This window comes from Aulostomus chinensis, chromosome 1, assembly GCF_037954235.1.
Source record: "Aulostomus chinensis isolate RoL2024-O1b breed Wild chromosome 1, RoL_Achi_v1.0, whole genome shotgun sequence".
Lineage (NCBI taxonomy): Eukaryota > Metazoa > Chordata > Actinopteri > Syngnathiformes > Aulostomidae > Aulostomus > Aulostomus chinensis.
In genome coordinates this window covers 62,056,611-62,072,053 of record NC_141320.1, presented here as the reverse complement: position 1 = coordinate 62,072,053, position 15,443 = coordinate 62,056,611, and the positions used below count along the sequence as shown (strand labels likewise).

Sequence of the window (15,443 nt, the reverse complement as noted above, 5' to 3'; positions counted from 1 at the left end):
CATGCAGTGTGTTGTATCCCCAATGTTATTTAATGAACATGTTGATGTAGCCTTAAATCACTCGCGCAAGGGAGCAATCTGTACCAGTTACAGTAATTGCAAGGCAATCAACGTGTCTTGGGGGTCGTACCTTCTGGCCTCAAGCTTGAAAGAAAATTAAAAATGTCCTAACAGAAGATGTTTTCCCAGCGAAGTGTTTTTGTGCCTTAACTATATTGACACATAAAACATTGTTTCTTTTCAAGAAGCTGACAGTGAATAATAATCATTCATTAAACTACAGAACAACATGAACTGCGCTGTTGGACCAGGAAAACATCTCATGGACTTTCTATAAGTATTATCTAGTTATAACAAATGGGGTGCCTTTAGGCTGTTGATTTAAGAGGATGTGGTCATTTGGTAATATTCTGTCAGACTGGGCTGGATCTCATCTTGTTGGGTCTGCCTGCTCAGTAAACTATACAAACATGCCAAACATGACTCCCCCCCCCAAAAAATCTGCTTTCATTACAAAATTAGATTTCCCAGAGAAACAATCAAAGCAGGACCTTAGTTACAGGAACTGGCCACTTGGGAACTTGTTTCCCTCTCTTCATTTTCTTTTTGTATTCGCACCACCAGAGGGAACAGTCAGGTGACGTAAGCCAGCCGATGGTAGCTGCAGATGGTAGGTGCAGACCTATTTCTCCTCCCAGTGCTGGTGTTCACATGGCTTTGTAAAAATGATAATTACCAGTCCTGCGTTGGCTCGTCTTTGACCAATCAACAAACACAGGCAGTTCCTATTGTTGGCTGCCCTGGGGTGTGAGCTGAAAAGGTTTCTCAAAATTGAATTCATTGAACTAAAAAAAGTTACCAGTTCCCATGGTCTGGACATACTTAAAGTAGATAGGAATAAGAAATTTGAAAAAGTTCTTATGACTAAAAAAAACACCAGGGGTGATCAGATGGGGCCATGGCGACGCGTTGGTCACCAAAACCAACCAAAACCAAATGCCAGATGTGACAGATTCTGGTTTCTTATTTCAGTTGCTCGCTCTTATCTGATGTGCACACACCAGTGCAAGTGTTCCACAACAGTCACACTTGCATCTGCTCCCTCATTCACACAATTACTTCTCATGTCCATTGGAACACAGCTGAGGATGAAGGAGTGCCTTTCTTAGATAAATACACAAAGCAGCAAAAGACAACAGCAAAGACAAAGCTGTATTGTAGGATATATTAAGGGAAGTAAAAAGGGTATACATTTCACATATAAAACCAAACCAACACGTGTTTGGAGGGCCGCCGGTTGCCATGGCAACAGCATGACATGACATTCACATTTCATGGTGTTAAGTGCACTGCAAGTAACTACCCGTTTTTTCCCTTTCTAGCGGCTCCACTTATGATCTCATAATCAGTTCTCCCATTACTCTCCTCATTCAGGCAGAACCACATGGCCATGGGAACATTCTGCTAACCACCCTGGAGATCCACAACGAAGTGGCAGGAGGCGAGATCACCACCAGCGTGGCAGACATTAGGAACTCTCAATCCATGGTGCAGTTGGACAGCACGGCCTCGTCGCACATCCAGTACCGCAAGCAGAGCGGCGGCATCGGCCCGCGCTCCGCCAGCCGCCATTCCCTGGACCGGTCCGCCCAGATGAAACGCAGCCGCCTGCGGAGACGGTCCTCACAGCTGAAAATTAAAATCCCCGACCTGACAGATGTGAACGCCATCGACCGCTGGTCACGGATCATCTTCCCCTCTGTTTTCTCACTTTTTAACCTCGTCTACTGGCTCTACTATGTCTGATTGGACTGTTTTGTTGAGGTGTTTGTTGTTTTTTGTTTCCATTTTGTTTCCTGTTGCTTTTATACATGAAGAAGTCTGTCCAGTTAAAGACTGCAACAATACAAAAATAGACTTGAAGGACTGAGTTTTGGACCAAGTTCTCATCAAAATTCTTTTTATATTCGCAGTCTTTGAATCCTTTTTCTTTTCTATAGTAGGTACTGTAATCGGGTGAGTCATTTCCCAACATTAGCCCTCTCAGTCATGTAAATAGAGATACAAAGCCAGCAATTGAATAACGACCATATTTGCAAAAAACACAAAAGCAGTTTTCTAAATCCAGAAAAAAAATAAACAACTTTGTACTGCACAGGTGATCATATAAGTACAGGAAAATCCTGCAAACCCATGAAACAGACGTGTATGTTTGACTGGTACCCTATGCACTATTAATGCATGAAATGATCAGCCATAGTGGAATGATTTGCCTTGAGTGATTTTGCAACTTTGCAGATGTGTATCAGTTTATCGTGTTGATGAGATACAATATACGTATTATCATGCATTGATCTGGTCACTACGGAAGCTTGTCGTCTTCACCCGAGGAAAAAGAACTTCTCCGTTTTTCTGAAATAATGAAGTAAGTTTTGACTGATGGGAAAAATTACCTTACCTCCCTTAGACAGCCTGCTACTGACATTGTTGGCCAACCAGGTTATAGTTGAGGTGTGACAAGGCGGAGGCTGAGAGCAGCACGGCCTCCTGGGTGACAAGTTCTCTCTAGAACCTTTTCATCAAAATGAACATTGCAGCAATTCAGAAAAAAAGACAAAATTTTGAAAACGGAGCTGAAATCCTAATTTTCCACGAAAACTTATCATGAATTCAGAAAAAAACTTGACAGAATCTTTTTCTTTATGCAAAGTGATCTTGTTATTTATAAGAACAGAACGGGGACTTTTGTTTTCCTCTGGTGATTACAATATGCTTGCAGAGGTTACCTTTATCCAAACACCATAATTCAAACAGAGGATTCTGTCCTCTGTTCAGGATAATTGAACTCAGGTTCTTGCCATTTTCTCAACCAAGAAAGCATCACTTAAGTATAATTTATAGGTCTCTTGATAAGGAGCAACAAAAAAAAGCACAAGTATGAATAAAACTGCCATTTTTTGTTCTACCTTTTAGCAACAGACAGAATTGCACTCAGATTTCTCCAACTTCCTCTAAAGATCTAACTGCCAAGGGCCTTTAGGAGCGACACGGTTACCCAATCCATGAAATATTATTTCTGCTGTGTCTTCACTTGTTTTCCCGACCTGTCTTGTTGAAAACATTCCCACACCTCTGCTTCCAGAGGATTGAAACCCTTTTCTTTGTACATAAGTACATAAGTGTGTATATACATAAATGTATATATTATATATACTGTGTGTACAACCCAAAATGAATAATGATCAAATATTGAGCATTTTGTGATTGTCAAGCTGGCGATGAAATGTCAGTCGATTCAGTGCAAAAGGAGGAAAAGACATAAAGGAAGCATCAGTTGGAGCATTGGCGGGGCACTCGGAATACATTTCCTCTCTTGAAGTTACACCGTTCACTCTGTGATTTAGAGCGATGCAAATGGATTTCATTGATTCCGCAGGTGGACCACAGTAACCGACTAATAAGCACATACTGGCATTGAATGTATCAGATCCATTCTTCAGGGAGAGGATAATGAGCCATGGTCATAATTTATCCATCAGAATGTAACATGTGGCCGTAGAAGAGAAGGACGGGGCGGCATTTAGAAGCGTGTGCATGTGTGTGTGAGAGATATGGAGGGATGGATAGGGAGAGCTTGAAAGAGTGAGGTTTATCTTCTGGGCTGCCCAGAATAGGTTTGAGGGTAAAAATAGCTCTCCCGTCCCGACACTTGTGATAAATACGTCTTCAGCCACTCATGTATGATGTAAATTAGAAGCATTCTCTTGGTGACAGACACCCTTTGTGCATGGAAAACAAAAAAACAAAAAAACAAACACATGGGTTTGTGAGTCACTGATACTCAAAGTATGGATCAATTCAACTTTCGAGTTGTGGAAAAAATGAACTGAATGTATTATACTTGGATTGCTGCTGCAGTTTACTATCAGAATTGACCTCAACCCTGATGAATATAGGGCTCCAGCTGACTCCACATTCACCCACTAGGTCCCTCGCTGGTTTCCTGTTCTCTACTGTGTAGACGGGGTTAAACGTGAGCGGGTTCAAGAAACACTCCGGTTACTACAGCAACGCACTGCAGCCACGCCAGAATGAGGCAAACTGGTCAAGTTATTACATGTTATTTTCACGTAATAACAAAATTTCACGCTTTAGCAATATATTTTCATGTCATAACAACATATTTATGCACTGTAACACAACAGTTTCACAAATTTTCACAATATAACAATAGTTTCACATCATAACAAGATGTTTTCACATTATAATAGTATGTTTTATGTTATGAAATGATATTTTCACCATATATAAACTTAATCATGACACAGAAACTTATATATAAACTTTTACAACAATAAAAATCTTGTTAAATCATGAAATATCTCAAATTGTGCTGTAACTATCTTTCAACATCAAAATATTTAACCAAAACTCTGCACACTGTTACATGTTCTTTGACATGTGAAAATATCTTGTTATTACATGAAATCTCATTGCAAATGTAAACTTTTTAAACGTGACACTTTTCTGTTTTTCATTTTTCTGGCAAGGCAGCGATTTGCTGCTGTAAATTACAGATGAATTGGAGGCCAAGATTTCTTGCTAGAAAGATCTTGACTTTGGATTTCAGCACAACATTCGTGAACTCATACATGAAAGTCAAGTCAGAGACAGTTTGTCCAAAGACGTTTCAAGCTGCTTTGTGTAGTTTGTACCTCTGTAATGTGAAAACAGTTGATGCAGCTTCAGTGTCGTGTAAATAAAGATTTCTGGAACGCTGAAGCTCGAAAATAACTGTTTTACAGCACAAGTTAAAAAAACATCTTCCTGGCTTGTTGAAACTACTTTCAGGGTGAGATTGCATCTTTTTTTTTTTATTACCAACTGAACGCGAAAAAATGCTAAAAAAAAAAATATAGATACTTGTTTATCATGCATGCAACTATAATTTTGCAATTTTTTTGGAAGGAAAAAAAAAAATCCAAACTCACTTACAAGAGCTGCCAACTGCTCCTTTTAAAGACAACACTATGCCATGTGAGCCTACTTAAAAAGAAAAAAAAGCAACAAAAAAATGTTTAAAAAGTCATCAAAGACTTCAGGTGTTGTATGGCCTTGGTCCCATAATGGAATGTGAAATGTTCTGTGCTGCCACAAAATGTATTTAGGCTTAGATTTCTATGGTATATCTCTGTATGTTTCTCTTCCTTTTTCAATAGATTATCATGTTAAACCATCAAATAAATGAGATACATTGTACATGTGTATTTGGTATTGCAAGCATGCATGACACTCTTAATACCGTACATGTATAGCCATCCAGTAAAACAAGCATCCAAAGTTGATCTAAAAAGACATTTTAAATGCTAAAAAAGGTTGCCTGACTATGACTCTCTCATCTTGAAACAGCCCTCCAGCAAGAAACTTCTTTTCCACTGCAGCTACTCAGTGTTGTATTGTACTTGGCAACTCCCACCATCTTTACATGTATGAAGTCAACTTTATGAGTGTGTGCCAGAGTGTTAAGAGTACAGTTAGTTTCCTGGATAAATAAAGAATGGAGATTTAAAAAAAACAAACAAACAATGGAGGTGGAGGTTGTTATTAAATGCTGTAACCTGTCGATGTTCCAGCCCACTCAGCTACAAAGTTCATGATTCACTTAGCATTTTGTCTGTGTTTGAAAAAAACTATTTAGTTTTAAACTTTTCGACTCAGACGCATTTTGACACTCTGTTATTTAATAACAAATATACCAGCTGGTTATTTAAGATCTTAACTCTTTGAGAAATTTTCATAGCATTGTAGAAAGCCCTGACTGCATTATCTAAGAAATGAGGCTCTGAGAGCAATAAGATCTGGGCAGAAATGGGCTTCTGTACAATCGTTCAACACAAGTTGTTTTTCCTTCTCTATTTATAAAGCTTTTAATGGTTTTTTTTTCCCCATTTTGTTTTAGTTGGACTAAAGACACATCAGAAATAACTGGCAAACTAAATAAATTGAATTTACAAAATGCACTTGATTCATTCGAACGTACATGTAACAATTCAATATGATAAACATTTAAACAATCTAGTGAAGAGAATTGATTTTTTTGTAAAAAAAAAAAAAAAATTACAATATCATAGACAATAAAAATTTTTTTTTCCAATTTTGTCGTTTACTTTTTCAATGACCAACTGGCTCTATGGTGTTTTTCTTTGAGTTTAGTCCAACACAAGTCCATGATTTACCCTGCGTAAGACAATTGCTTAGTAAAGTAACATTAGCGGGAAACGAGTTGATGTTAGCCACCTAATTAGCCATGCTCTCTTCCTCAGAAGCTAGTAGGGCTAATCTAAATTAATTGTACACTGTATTGCTTCTGCAATTTTAAAATAGCAAGAAAACTAATTGCATTCCTGAACATTCCCTCTAATATGGCAAATCATCGCGACTGCAAAGTCAGTCAAAATAGTCACAATGAGATATTGTTCTAAAGTTCTCCACCCCGAGCAGCAGGCATTTGGAAAACGCCGACTGGCAAGCAAGCATGAGCGTGGGTTTTCGGCGTTGATGGTCACCAGGCTGCGTGCGCGTCTGACCCAGGAGCATGTTAACATGCTCCTCTTTCTCAACAAAAATCAGTAGGCTGGTGCTGAAGTTGTATGCGAGTTACTGGTTATTTTTATGAAGCTTTGTTAATAAGCCTAATTAATTGTTAGGTAGGCTCATCTCTCCCTCACCCTCTTTCTTGACTCTGTGCCTTTTTTTGATCGTTTTGAGTTACATTTGGGAAAACCTGTCAAACCAACGTATTATACATTTTTGGTAAAGTTTTTGTTTCGCATGATTGTTTTTTTTTTAAATATTATCATGATTATTATAATTATCATTATTATTGTTATTACCATCATTATTGTTATTTTGGAGGAAAAAAATCAAGGGTCAGTTGTGTAAATGTGGCTCCACTGCATGAAAGGAGGCTACAGCAGCGCACATTTTCAAGTGTAACCATCGAACGGATCCCGTTTAACTGAGAGTTGTTCATCTTGTAATACAGATCTCAATGAGAAAACAGGCTGTTACTTTATTTTCACTGCATTTTAATATAGCCTATGAATAGTGAATTTTAATACAAAAATATTGATCAACCGAAAAATCGATAGTTAATTTGCTTAACCATCGATAAAAACAATTTAATCGAATGCCCATCCCCAGTCCTGAATACAGCAACCAGAGCCATGAGTGGTGCTCCTGTAGCTGAGCAACCATCAGATTTAAGGCTAAATCTACCAGCATAACTTCATTCAACTGACCAAACCCCAAGTCCATTCGGAAAACAAACGTTTCTGCATGTCCTCTTGTGAGGAGACAAGATGGAGCATTTACTCAGGCTCTGCCCAAACCTCAATCATGATGGAGTTACTTTTGAATTATTTTAATCTGTTTATTGCAGTTACATCATAGAAAATCTTGATGGAAGCAGCAATCCGGTTCTATAGACTGGAAACCACAGTGATGTAGTTCCTGGGAAAGGTTCTCTCATCAGGAAGTGATTCACTACAGCGACCTTCTTCTTGACGAGGCTCGGCTGATGAATCTCTCAGTCAGTCAATCATTCACTGGAAAAGCGCTCTCTGTCTTCCAAACAATGACCGCAACACACGATTTCACTGGATTTGCCTTTGAATTGTTGAAGAAACCAGTTTTTCCAAAGCAATGGGGATTTTTACTTAGAGTGGATCAATGAAAAATATACGTTTACCAAGCGAGCTTCCTGCTTTAAAGCTAATGGTTCTAATTAGGACATTAGAAGGAGGTCAGCTCCATCAAAGGGACCCACACACAACTGTTTTTCAATTCTGCTACTCACACAAGCACATAAATTACACAGAATTATGTGCATATATACATGTGTGTGTGTGTGTATGAGGTATGCATGCCAAGTGTCACATCTTAGCACTCGTCCACCTCACATACTTTTAGTCAATTCAATCAAAAAGGAGCCAACGCTGCTGATGTAGTGAGTCACTACCTGAATTAACTAGCAACTGTAAATAATACATTGCAGTTAATTAACTTAAAGTGCCATTTGGGTATATGTGCAATTCATTAAGGATGATGCCGTCTCTCATAACGCAGCCGACATGAGAGTAGTTGAACAGACATGCAACTGGGGAAACTGTGGGGATTTGCTATAAAGGATGAATAAAACACAACGCAACAGCCTTCACGCAGCTCCATGCTGAAGTGTGATAGCCGGGTGTGGAGTATTTATTTGGTAACGTTCCCATCGCCGCGCCCTACTACATGACGTCAACCTCCCGGGGGTAAATACGCACATTTGGATTTATCACCTTTTACATAAAAGAGGTGGAGACTTGGTTCCTTTTTATAAGACAAAAAAAAAAATTATTGAATAAATACAAAATTAAAAAAATTAATAAGATAACATCCAAGTTATAAAAAAACATTACATGACTATGTCATCATGATTATTCGATGACGATGGGACAAATGACCGCACAAGATTTTTAATTATTCTCACCTTCAGGCATGTTCTCTAAATGACTTTAAACCACAAAATTACCAGCAGAGCAACAACTATTGATCATTTTGATTATTTTATTTATTTGACCTTATTCGTATTTATGTATCCATTAGTTTAGGCTGATCACCACAATTTCCTAAAGTGATCCAAAAGTCAAGACTTCTTTTTTTTCTTTTTTCTTAATTGGCAAAACAAACCAGCAAATTCTGATATTCAAGAGTCAGGAACAAGCACATATTTGACACTTTGAAAAAAAGAAAGAAAAATGAATCAGTTATTTGAAAAGCTCATTTGCTGCACCATAAACTGGGCAGGAAGTTACCTGGAAGTTACCAATTTTATACGCAAATTGTTGAGATGTATTGTGGGGACTTGAGGGAATAAGTTAGGATAGCTCAGCCACATAGATCATTGAAGTCTGTACAGTTGCTTGCAACTTCCTGAAAGTACATTACTGAAATCATATATTGTAGGACTATTGTATGATTGGCAATACAAAACACTTCAGCTGCATTCTTTGATCATCCGGCTTGATTGCGATGTCATGTGACTGTAAAATAACAAGTAAAAAAGGCAGCTTTTATCGCTGAGTGTCCCATGGGTGTTGCATTTCAAAGTTGCAGGCAAAGAGCGAATATTGTTTAATAAAACCCGGCTCTGCCTCCCTGAGGAAACTTCTCATTCCAGGCAGGGACAATATATATATTTTATCACACTATTTATGCATAATGATTGGGAAAATGCTGATCTCTGCTTTCCCGATTCCCACATGCCTCGCCATAGTATATGACTCCCTTGGGGTGTGAGTGGGGGATTCTTAATCTTGCGTCCCTTTATAATGCATATAGGGGTTCTAACCCCAAGGTACACTGAACAGTTTATCATTTAACTAATCATTAAAGAATATCATTGTTCAGCAGATTGAGGGAGGTGTGTGTGTTGATAACAAGGCATATTTGTCTCCAGGACAGGCTGCAGTTGGCAGGTGGGATATCCCATAATGAGCCCTGAGGTGTCTTTAGGGGAACACAGGACAGGGAGCTATCTGAGGGTGAGATGATGGCGACTTTTTGGAAAGAAAACAGGACGGTTCAGTCGTAGAAGCTTTGGATAAAGGTTGAAAATAGAATATATGTTTGTTTATGCTACTGTATCTACCTGCTGAACTTCCCCCACACACACACGCTCGCACACTGTTCTCGCCCCTGTATCATATTCAAAGAAACCAAAGTACAGATTTTCAAGGCTGCTGTCAAATTCTTTCTAGCACATCAAGTCCCCAGATCATCTCTGCGCCGACTTTGGAGACAGACAAAAAAAAAAAAAAAAAAAAACACAAACCCAAAAAAACTCATGTTACTTCTGCTGTGATGGAAACAACTGTCCCCAAGTCCTTATTTTAGAACCTCCAAACAGATCTCTGCTCATCTCAAAGTCCTGGCTGGCAGAGAGACCGTGGTCGTTTGAGAGGACGTGATAGATGACCTCGGGGCAAACAAGACGCCAAGTCACTAATAAAAAGCACTCCAGAGGGCCATAAAACAAAAGTCATCCAAAGGTTATTCGAACTTAAAAAAGCCCCCCTGCCTGCATATCACTCACTTTGGTTGATGCTAGATGCTTAAAATGCTGGTCACCAATATTTGTAACAAAACATGTCAGATTTTTACAGGACTGATAAATGTCCAGCCCCCAGGTTTGACATCATTAACTAGCAGGAGTGGGGCTTGTGATTTCAGGGCTGTGAAAACACAGAACCTTCCTCTTTTATACCGTTTTACAGACCTCTGCTCCCCTGATTTTGGCAGGTAGAGGCAGACATTTTGTTTTGTCTTCTCAAGAAACAGATGAAGATTTGGTTATTAGAATGAGAAAATCAGGGTTATGACAACAACAACAAAAAACTACAGAAAGACACTGAAAAGAGTGACAAACGACCCCTAATCATGTATAAGTGACTGATGCCATCTAGTGGCCATAGTAATTACGACCAGAGAGTGGGAAGTCACACGATGACAAGAAAAGTGAAGAAAAAAAAATTCCAGAGAAGTCAATTCGATGCTGCCCTTGATTCATTTAACCAAGCCCCCCCCCCCCAACCCTCTGTTTTATTTATTTTGTTTTTACATGTGCCTTGGTACAAAACAACTTCAAGTAACAGGGTCTGATCTGAACGCTAGCCTGCCAGCATGCGGCTAGCACAGATAGTCACGAGCAAGCACAAATGCTCGATAGCTACTAGTGTTACAAAAATATCGATCTATCGATTAAATATCGATTTTGAAAAGTAAAAACGGTACTAAATGACTTTTCAATAGTATCGATACTCTACCTGCCTCCTTGGTTTACACATGCACTGCCGCACACACACACACATACAAACAGAGCGCTGCCCTGGGGAGCGAGCCCCTCCCCCCCGCCTTGCTCACACAAACAGCGCTAACTGTATTTTTTTTTTGTGTATGTGTCGTCGCTCTACGTGTGTAAGCTGCCATGAGATGGCATCTGCAGGACCTTTGCAACCAGTTTTAATAAATAAACAAAACAGCAGAAGTGCTGTTTGGAGGTTCTTTGGATTTGAGTCAGATGAACAAAGAAAGCCAAAGGACAGCAGCAAGCTGATGTGTAAGAGATGCAACAGAGCTGTGCCGGCAAAAGGAGCAAACACGACGAATGTAGCAAAGCACCTCCAAGAAAGACACCCAGACCTGTATAGATTTAGAGGTACAGAGGCTGGTAACAGTAGAACTTGAAGTATGTGTTGCCTAGAGTTATCACATCTATCGGTGTTTACTTTGACGTGTTGTCTTGTTGGCGAGCGCTAGCTGAAGCTAATCGACAGTAGGTTAAAACCTATTTGCATACTGTTAATGTGTAAAGCAAAACTTCTCTGCCTCAAGAATAAAGTTCTTTATTTTTCTTTAAATAAAAAACATTTTTGCTCTAAATTCTGAGTGGTTGCCTAGCAAAATCGAATCGAATATCAATATTTTTCAGAAGTATCGTATTCAAGTGTGAAATCCAGTATCATGACAACACTAATAGCTACTCCCAAGGAATTCCATGGGCGTGGCCATCTTGAATCAGGCCAAATCTCACGTGATTCCGTGAGATTTGCCAAGCAGACAACATGGTGGCATGGGAAATGATGGGAGAGTTTGTTTAAGGAGAGTTACACCCTGCTAGTTGCACATGCATGGCTTGAATCACGCATGTAGACTGCGAGCCTATGCCAGCAGAGCAACCTGTAATATTCATACACACATTTACAACTGCAACAAAGAAGCAACTTTCAGGATCATGTATAACATAAATGTTGATTTTTACAAATAATTTTCAATCAAAATCAAAAACTTGTTCAAAAGATGCTTCATGTTTAAGGTTGACCTCCATTCTGACTGACTGGCGTGTCACTTGTCTCATGAAAATATTGTTTCTAAGTAACGAACTGATGCGATGCAAAGCACAAGGCGCCCCGCGGCATGTGAAGATTTTCAGCTAACTTAAGAGATGCACTCAGTATTTGACATCATCACATGGAGGTTGGGGGGACAGGCAGATGTTGGGAGAAGGGGTGGTTCTGTTCGCAACCAACAAGCTTCTCATTTGCAACAAGTCAACATCGTGAACAGATTACAACTCACCACTACACCTCAAGAACCATTCCAACTCATCATAGGAGACCATGCTTTAAATGTGCTCTAGGCTGGATGCCTTCTGGTTTTAGATGCTGTTGTTATCTTTAGCAGCCATGTTGGATTGTATTTGTAAACCTACATGACTATAAACTGTATCAGCTGTATGCTTTCAGTGCTGTTAGGTTTACAGAAAAAGGGGGAAGGGAGAGATCATGATTCTAGTAAAAATGATGCACTGGCTGGAGCAAACGCAAAGGTAAGAGTCTGCGATGCCAGTCAGAATCAGGGCTGTGACAAAGCTATCTAACAACGGGATGAAAAGGCTCGACTTTGGCAGAGGTATGTGCTCTATGGAGTGCACTTCTTGGTTCAATTTAAGCTTTGGCAGAAGTTTAATTGCAACTTGACCAATCATCTCTCCTCTTGCGTTCTCAGGCTTTCAAGTGTCAGGTCAGGTCTGCTGTTCTCTCAGTTGTGATCACCAGCTGTTCCTCCAGATGCTCCTGAAAATCTTCTGAGAAGTTGTCCAAACGTCACCATTCAACCAGCAACAGCATCTGGACCCCGGGGGGTTCTGTCCACTCATCTATCAATCCTGGTTAACAGATCTCTCCTTACTGCCGGCTCACATCACGCTGAGAGCTTGCTGTTGGAGCCCCAGTTGCTGCTGGATAAAGTCATCAACTTTTAGCGGAGGGGTGCTGTACTCCACACAGGCCTCCAGCAGTCGCATAGCAACAGCAGCTGTAACAGCCGGAGCTTCCTACATACAGTCCAGGTCTTTCGTGCTGCTCACAAAAACAGGGCACCCCGTGGACTCAGAATTGTTCTGATTGGAATGTGAAGCAGCTTATCAATATATTTGTCCTGTTTTTTGGTTATTGACCCAAGTTGAAAGTGCTGAGTGAACAGAGCTGCATTCTAATAGCTGACCCAAATAACCGCCTGCCAGCCTTGAAAACTCTTAAAGCAGCGCAGATCCAGTCCATGTTGAGAAACTCGCTGAATGAATTCTTTCTGATGTCTTCTTTCTTTCTCCCCACCCTGCCTGCCAACTGACATACTTTCTTTTAATTCACCAGCAGCATGGCGACTGATGGAGGGAGCGTGGGAGAGAGTGGGAGGGATTGAGAGAGAAAGAAAATGTTTTGGCATCAAAAGACTGTCTTGGAGACTAGGGGGAATATATTGACTCTTCAATGTGCTTTTTGATGATGCCTTTCTGTTTTATGAACTCCGTGATACACAACAGCAGCGGCGGCAGCAGCATATTAGCCTATTTCTCCCTTTGCCCTCTGTCTCATTATTCCTTCCCGAGTCATTAGAACCTGTCTTTTATTTTGTAAAATACACTTCCTGCCATCCGCCGGCCGACGAGGACTCTCCACAAACCTGAACTCAAAAACACAATTAACTTATCTTGAAGAAGCAACATCCCTACATCATTAAATATTTAAAGGGTTATCCCCCAAGTGTTCAATAAACATGCCCTATTATTTATGACCCAGAAAAAAACCCACGTGTCACATCTGCTCACTGCAATTACTATTTCTTTGGAGGGACATAAAAGAGAATACTGACCATTCTTTCGCTAAGTCAAACTAAAAGGTTTTGTAAAAATGGGATTAGAAAAATTAAACCTGTTAAGTTTAATTGAGCATGATTTCATCTCTGTGTGTGACGTCTCTGGAGACAATAGCGATTTGATTCACTAGACGACGTTAACAGTGTGTAAAAATAGCAGATACAACAACAGCTGTCTTCCAGGGATAATTTACATAAAATAATAACGAATTCTCATTGTCATGAGACGAACACACCAATCTCATAGATGCACATCTGTGGTCCCTGTCTGCAAGTCCACTCGTGTTTCTATTTTGGTTTGCATTTTAACTTTTATACCTGTAACAAGAAAAGATAAAAGTAGCCACGTATTTAACAACTTGCAATTTGTTCTACTGTATATTTGAGAGGGACATATAGCGCCTCTATTTCATCTGCGTGAAGATTCCCTTTGAACAGCTGATCAAATGGCTAGCTTCTTGCAAGATGAAAGTGGTTGCTAGCAGCCTCGTGACAGACCTAAAGAGTATCATTGGCTCTAAGGGGGGGAAAACTGCGTTTGTTTTGGTTTTCCAACTTTTCTGTTTAAATTCATGGTAATTGTTCCAGCCACAGTTTCTGGCTTTCATGGGCAAGCAATTATCTAAAAACAATCTATGCCACCTGCCAGCACTAAATGCTAAACAAATTTAGCATGGAGCATTTCTAACCAGCAACCTTTTGGCCCCCTCAGTATCTGACTTGCACTTGGAAGGATGCAGCAGCAAATTAATACTAATGTTCATGTGTGCAATGTACATTTGAACACAAACAAAAAAACAACACAATATTTGCTTATGTGTTGGTTGGATGTGAGTGGTAAATAGTGATAAAAGAAAAGAACTCAGCTTTAAAGTTGATTGAGTAAATGCTGTGAACTTGTTTTAATTGAGGACATTGCTTCTCACACACTGCATCTATATGGTACACTTATAGTCAAGTTAATACACGTGCACTTCATGAAACTGACATCATATACAAGCACTGGCTGACTTAGTTCTAGTGTTAGCCAAACCGTTTGTAGGCTCTTGGTTGATGTTGGTCTTGTCTTAGCTAAACTGTTGGCATGCTAATTTAGGTCTAATGTTATTTAAACTGTTTGCAGCTGCCTGGTTGACTCCTTCTAATTTTAGCTAAACAGTTAGCAGGCTCTTGGTTGACTTTGGTCTACTGCTAGCTAAATTGTTGAGTCCTGACTTGATGCTAACGGATTAAAAGAGACAATCTCCAGTCACAAATGCAATTTTGATTGAAATGCTAATTGGAAAGCCTGAATGAAACATTAAATGTGAGGATTTCAACTCATTACAGACTCAAGAGGGATGTGGGTTGGTACAAAAACAGCCTTGTTTGGGTAAAACCCCTAAAATTGTTTGGCAAAAGGGAGGATGATGAATTGAACATCAGCGGATGAGTAATGAGGAGCAGGTACCTGGTCAGGTGACCAGTCAAGCAGGAAACACACCAGAGACATAATTTAAAGTTTTGAGAGAACACTAAGCAGCAGATGCCTTTTCATGAAGACACTCTCAATAAGGCAATTACTGTACATCTGACAGCTAATTATAAATAGTCTGAGACAGATTAATTGCAGAAGCCTATCCTATTAAGAATCCCTGGAGAAAACGAGGGTGTGCCTGCTATATGATCGCCTGTACTCTGAATAT

General features: G+C 39.7%; 2 protein-coding genes across 5 annotated transcripts in view; one reads left to right on the top strand and one right to left on the bottom strand.

Annotated features, from left to right (window-relative positions):
• LOC147272632 (gamma-aminobutyric acid receptor subunit beta-3-like) overlaps positions 1-6,032 on the top strand; it is a 61,620-nt gene extending 55,588 nt beyond the window's left edge. For 2 of the 3 annotated variants that reach the window (XM_086198628.1, XM_086198619.1), the window contains one exon: positions 1,435-6,032. In XM_086198628.1, the coding sequence (XP_086054754.1) occupies positions 1,435-1,806 (372 nt within the window). In that variant the 3' untranslated portion in view covers positions 1,807-6,032. The remainder of the gene's footprint in view (positions 1-1,434) is intronic. The other variant, XM_086198637.1, reaches the window with a different exon arrangement.
• Positions 1-15,443, bottom strand: part of LOC147272631 (gamma-aminobutyric acid receptor subunit alpha-5-like) — an 81,093-nt gene that overhangs the window by 62,756 nt on the left and 2,894 nt on the right. The gene's annotated exons all lie outside the window — the stretch shown is intronic.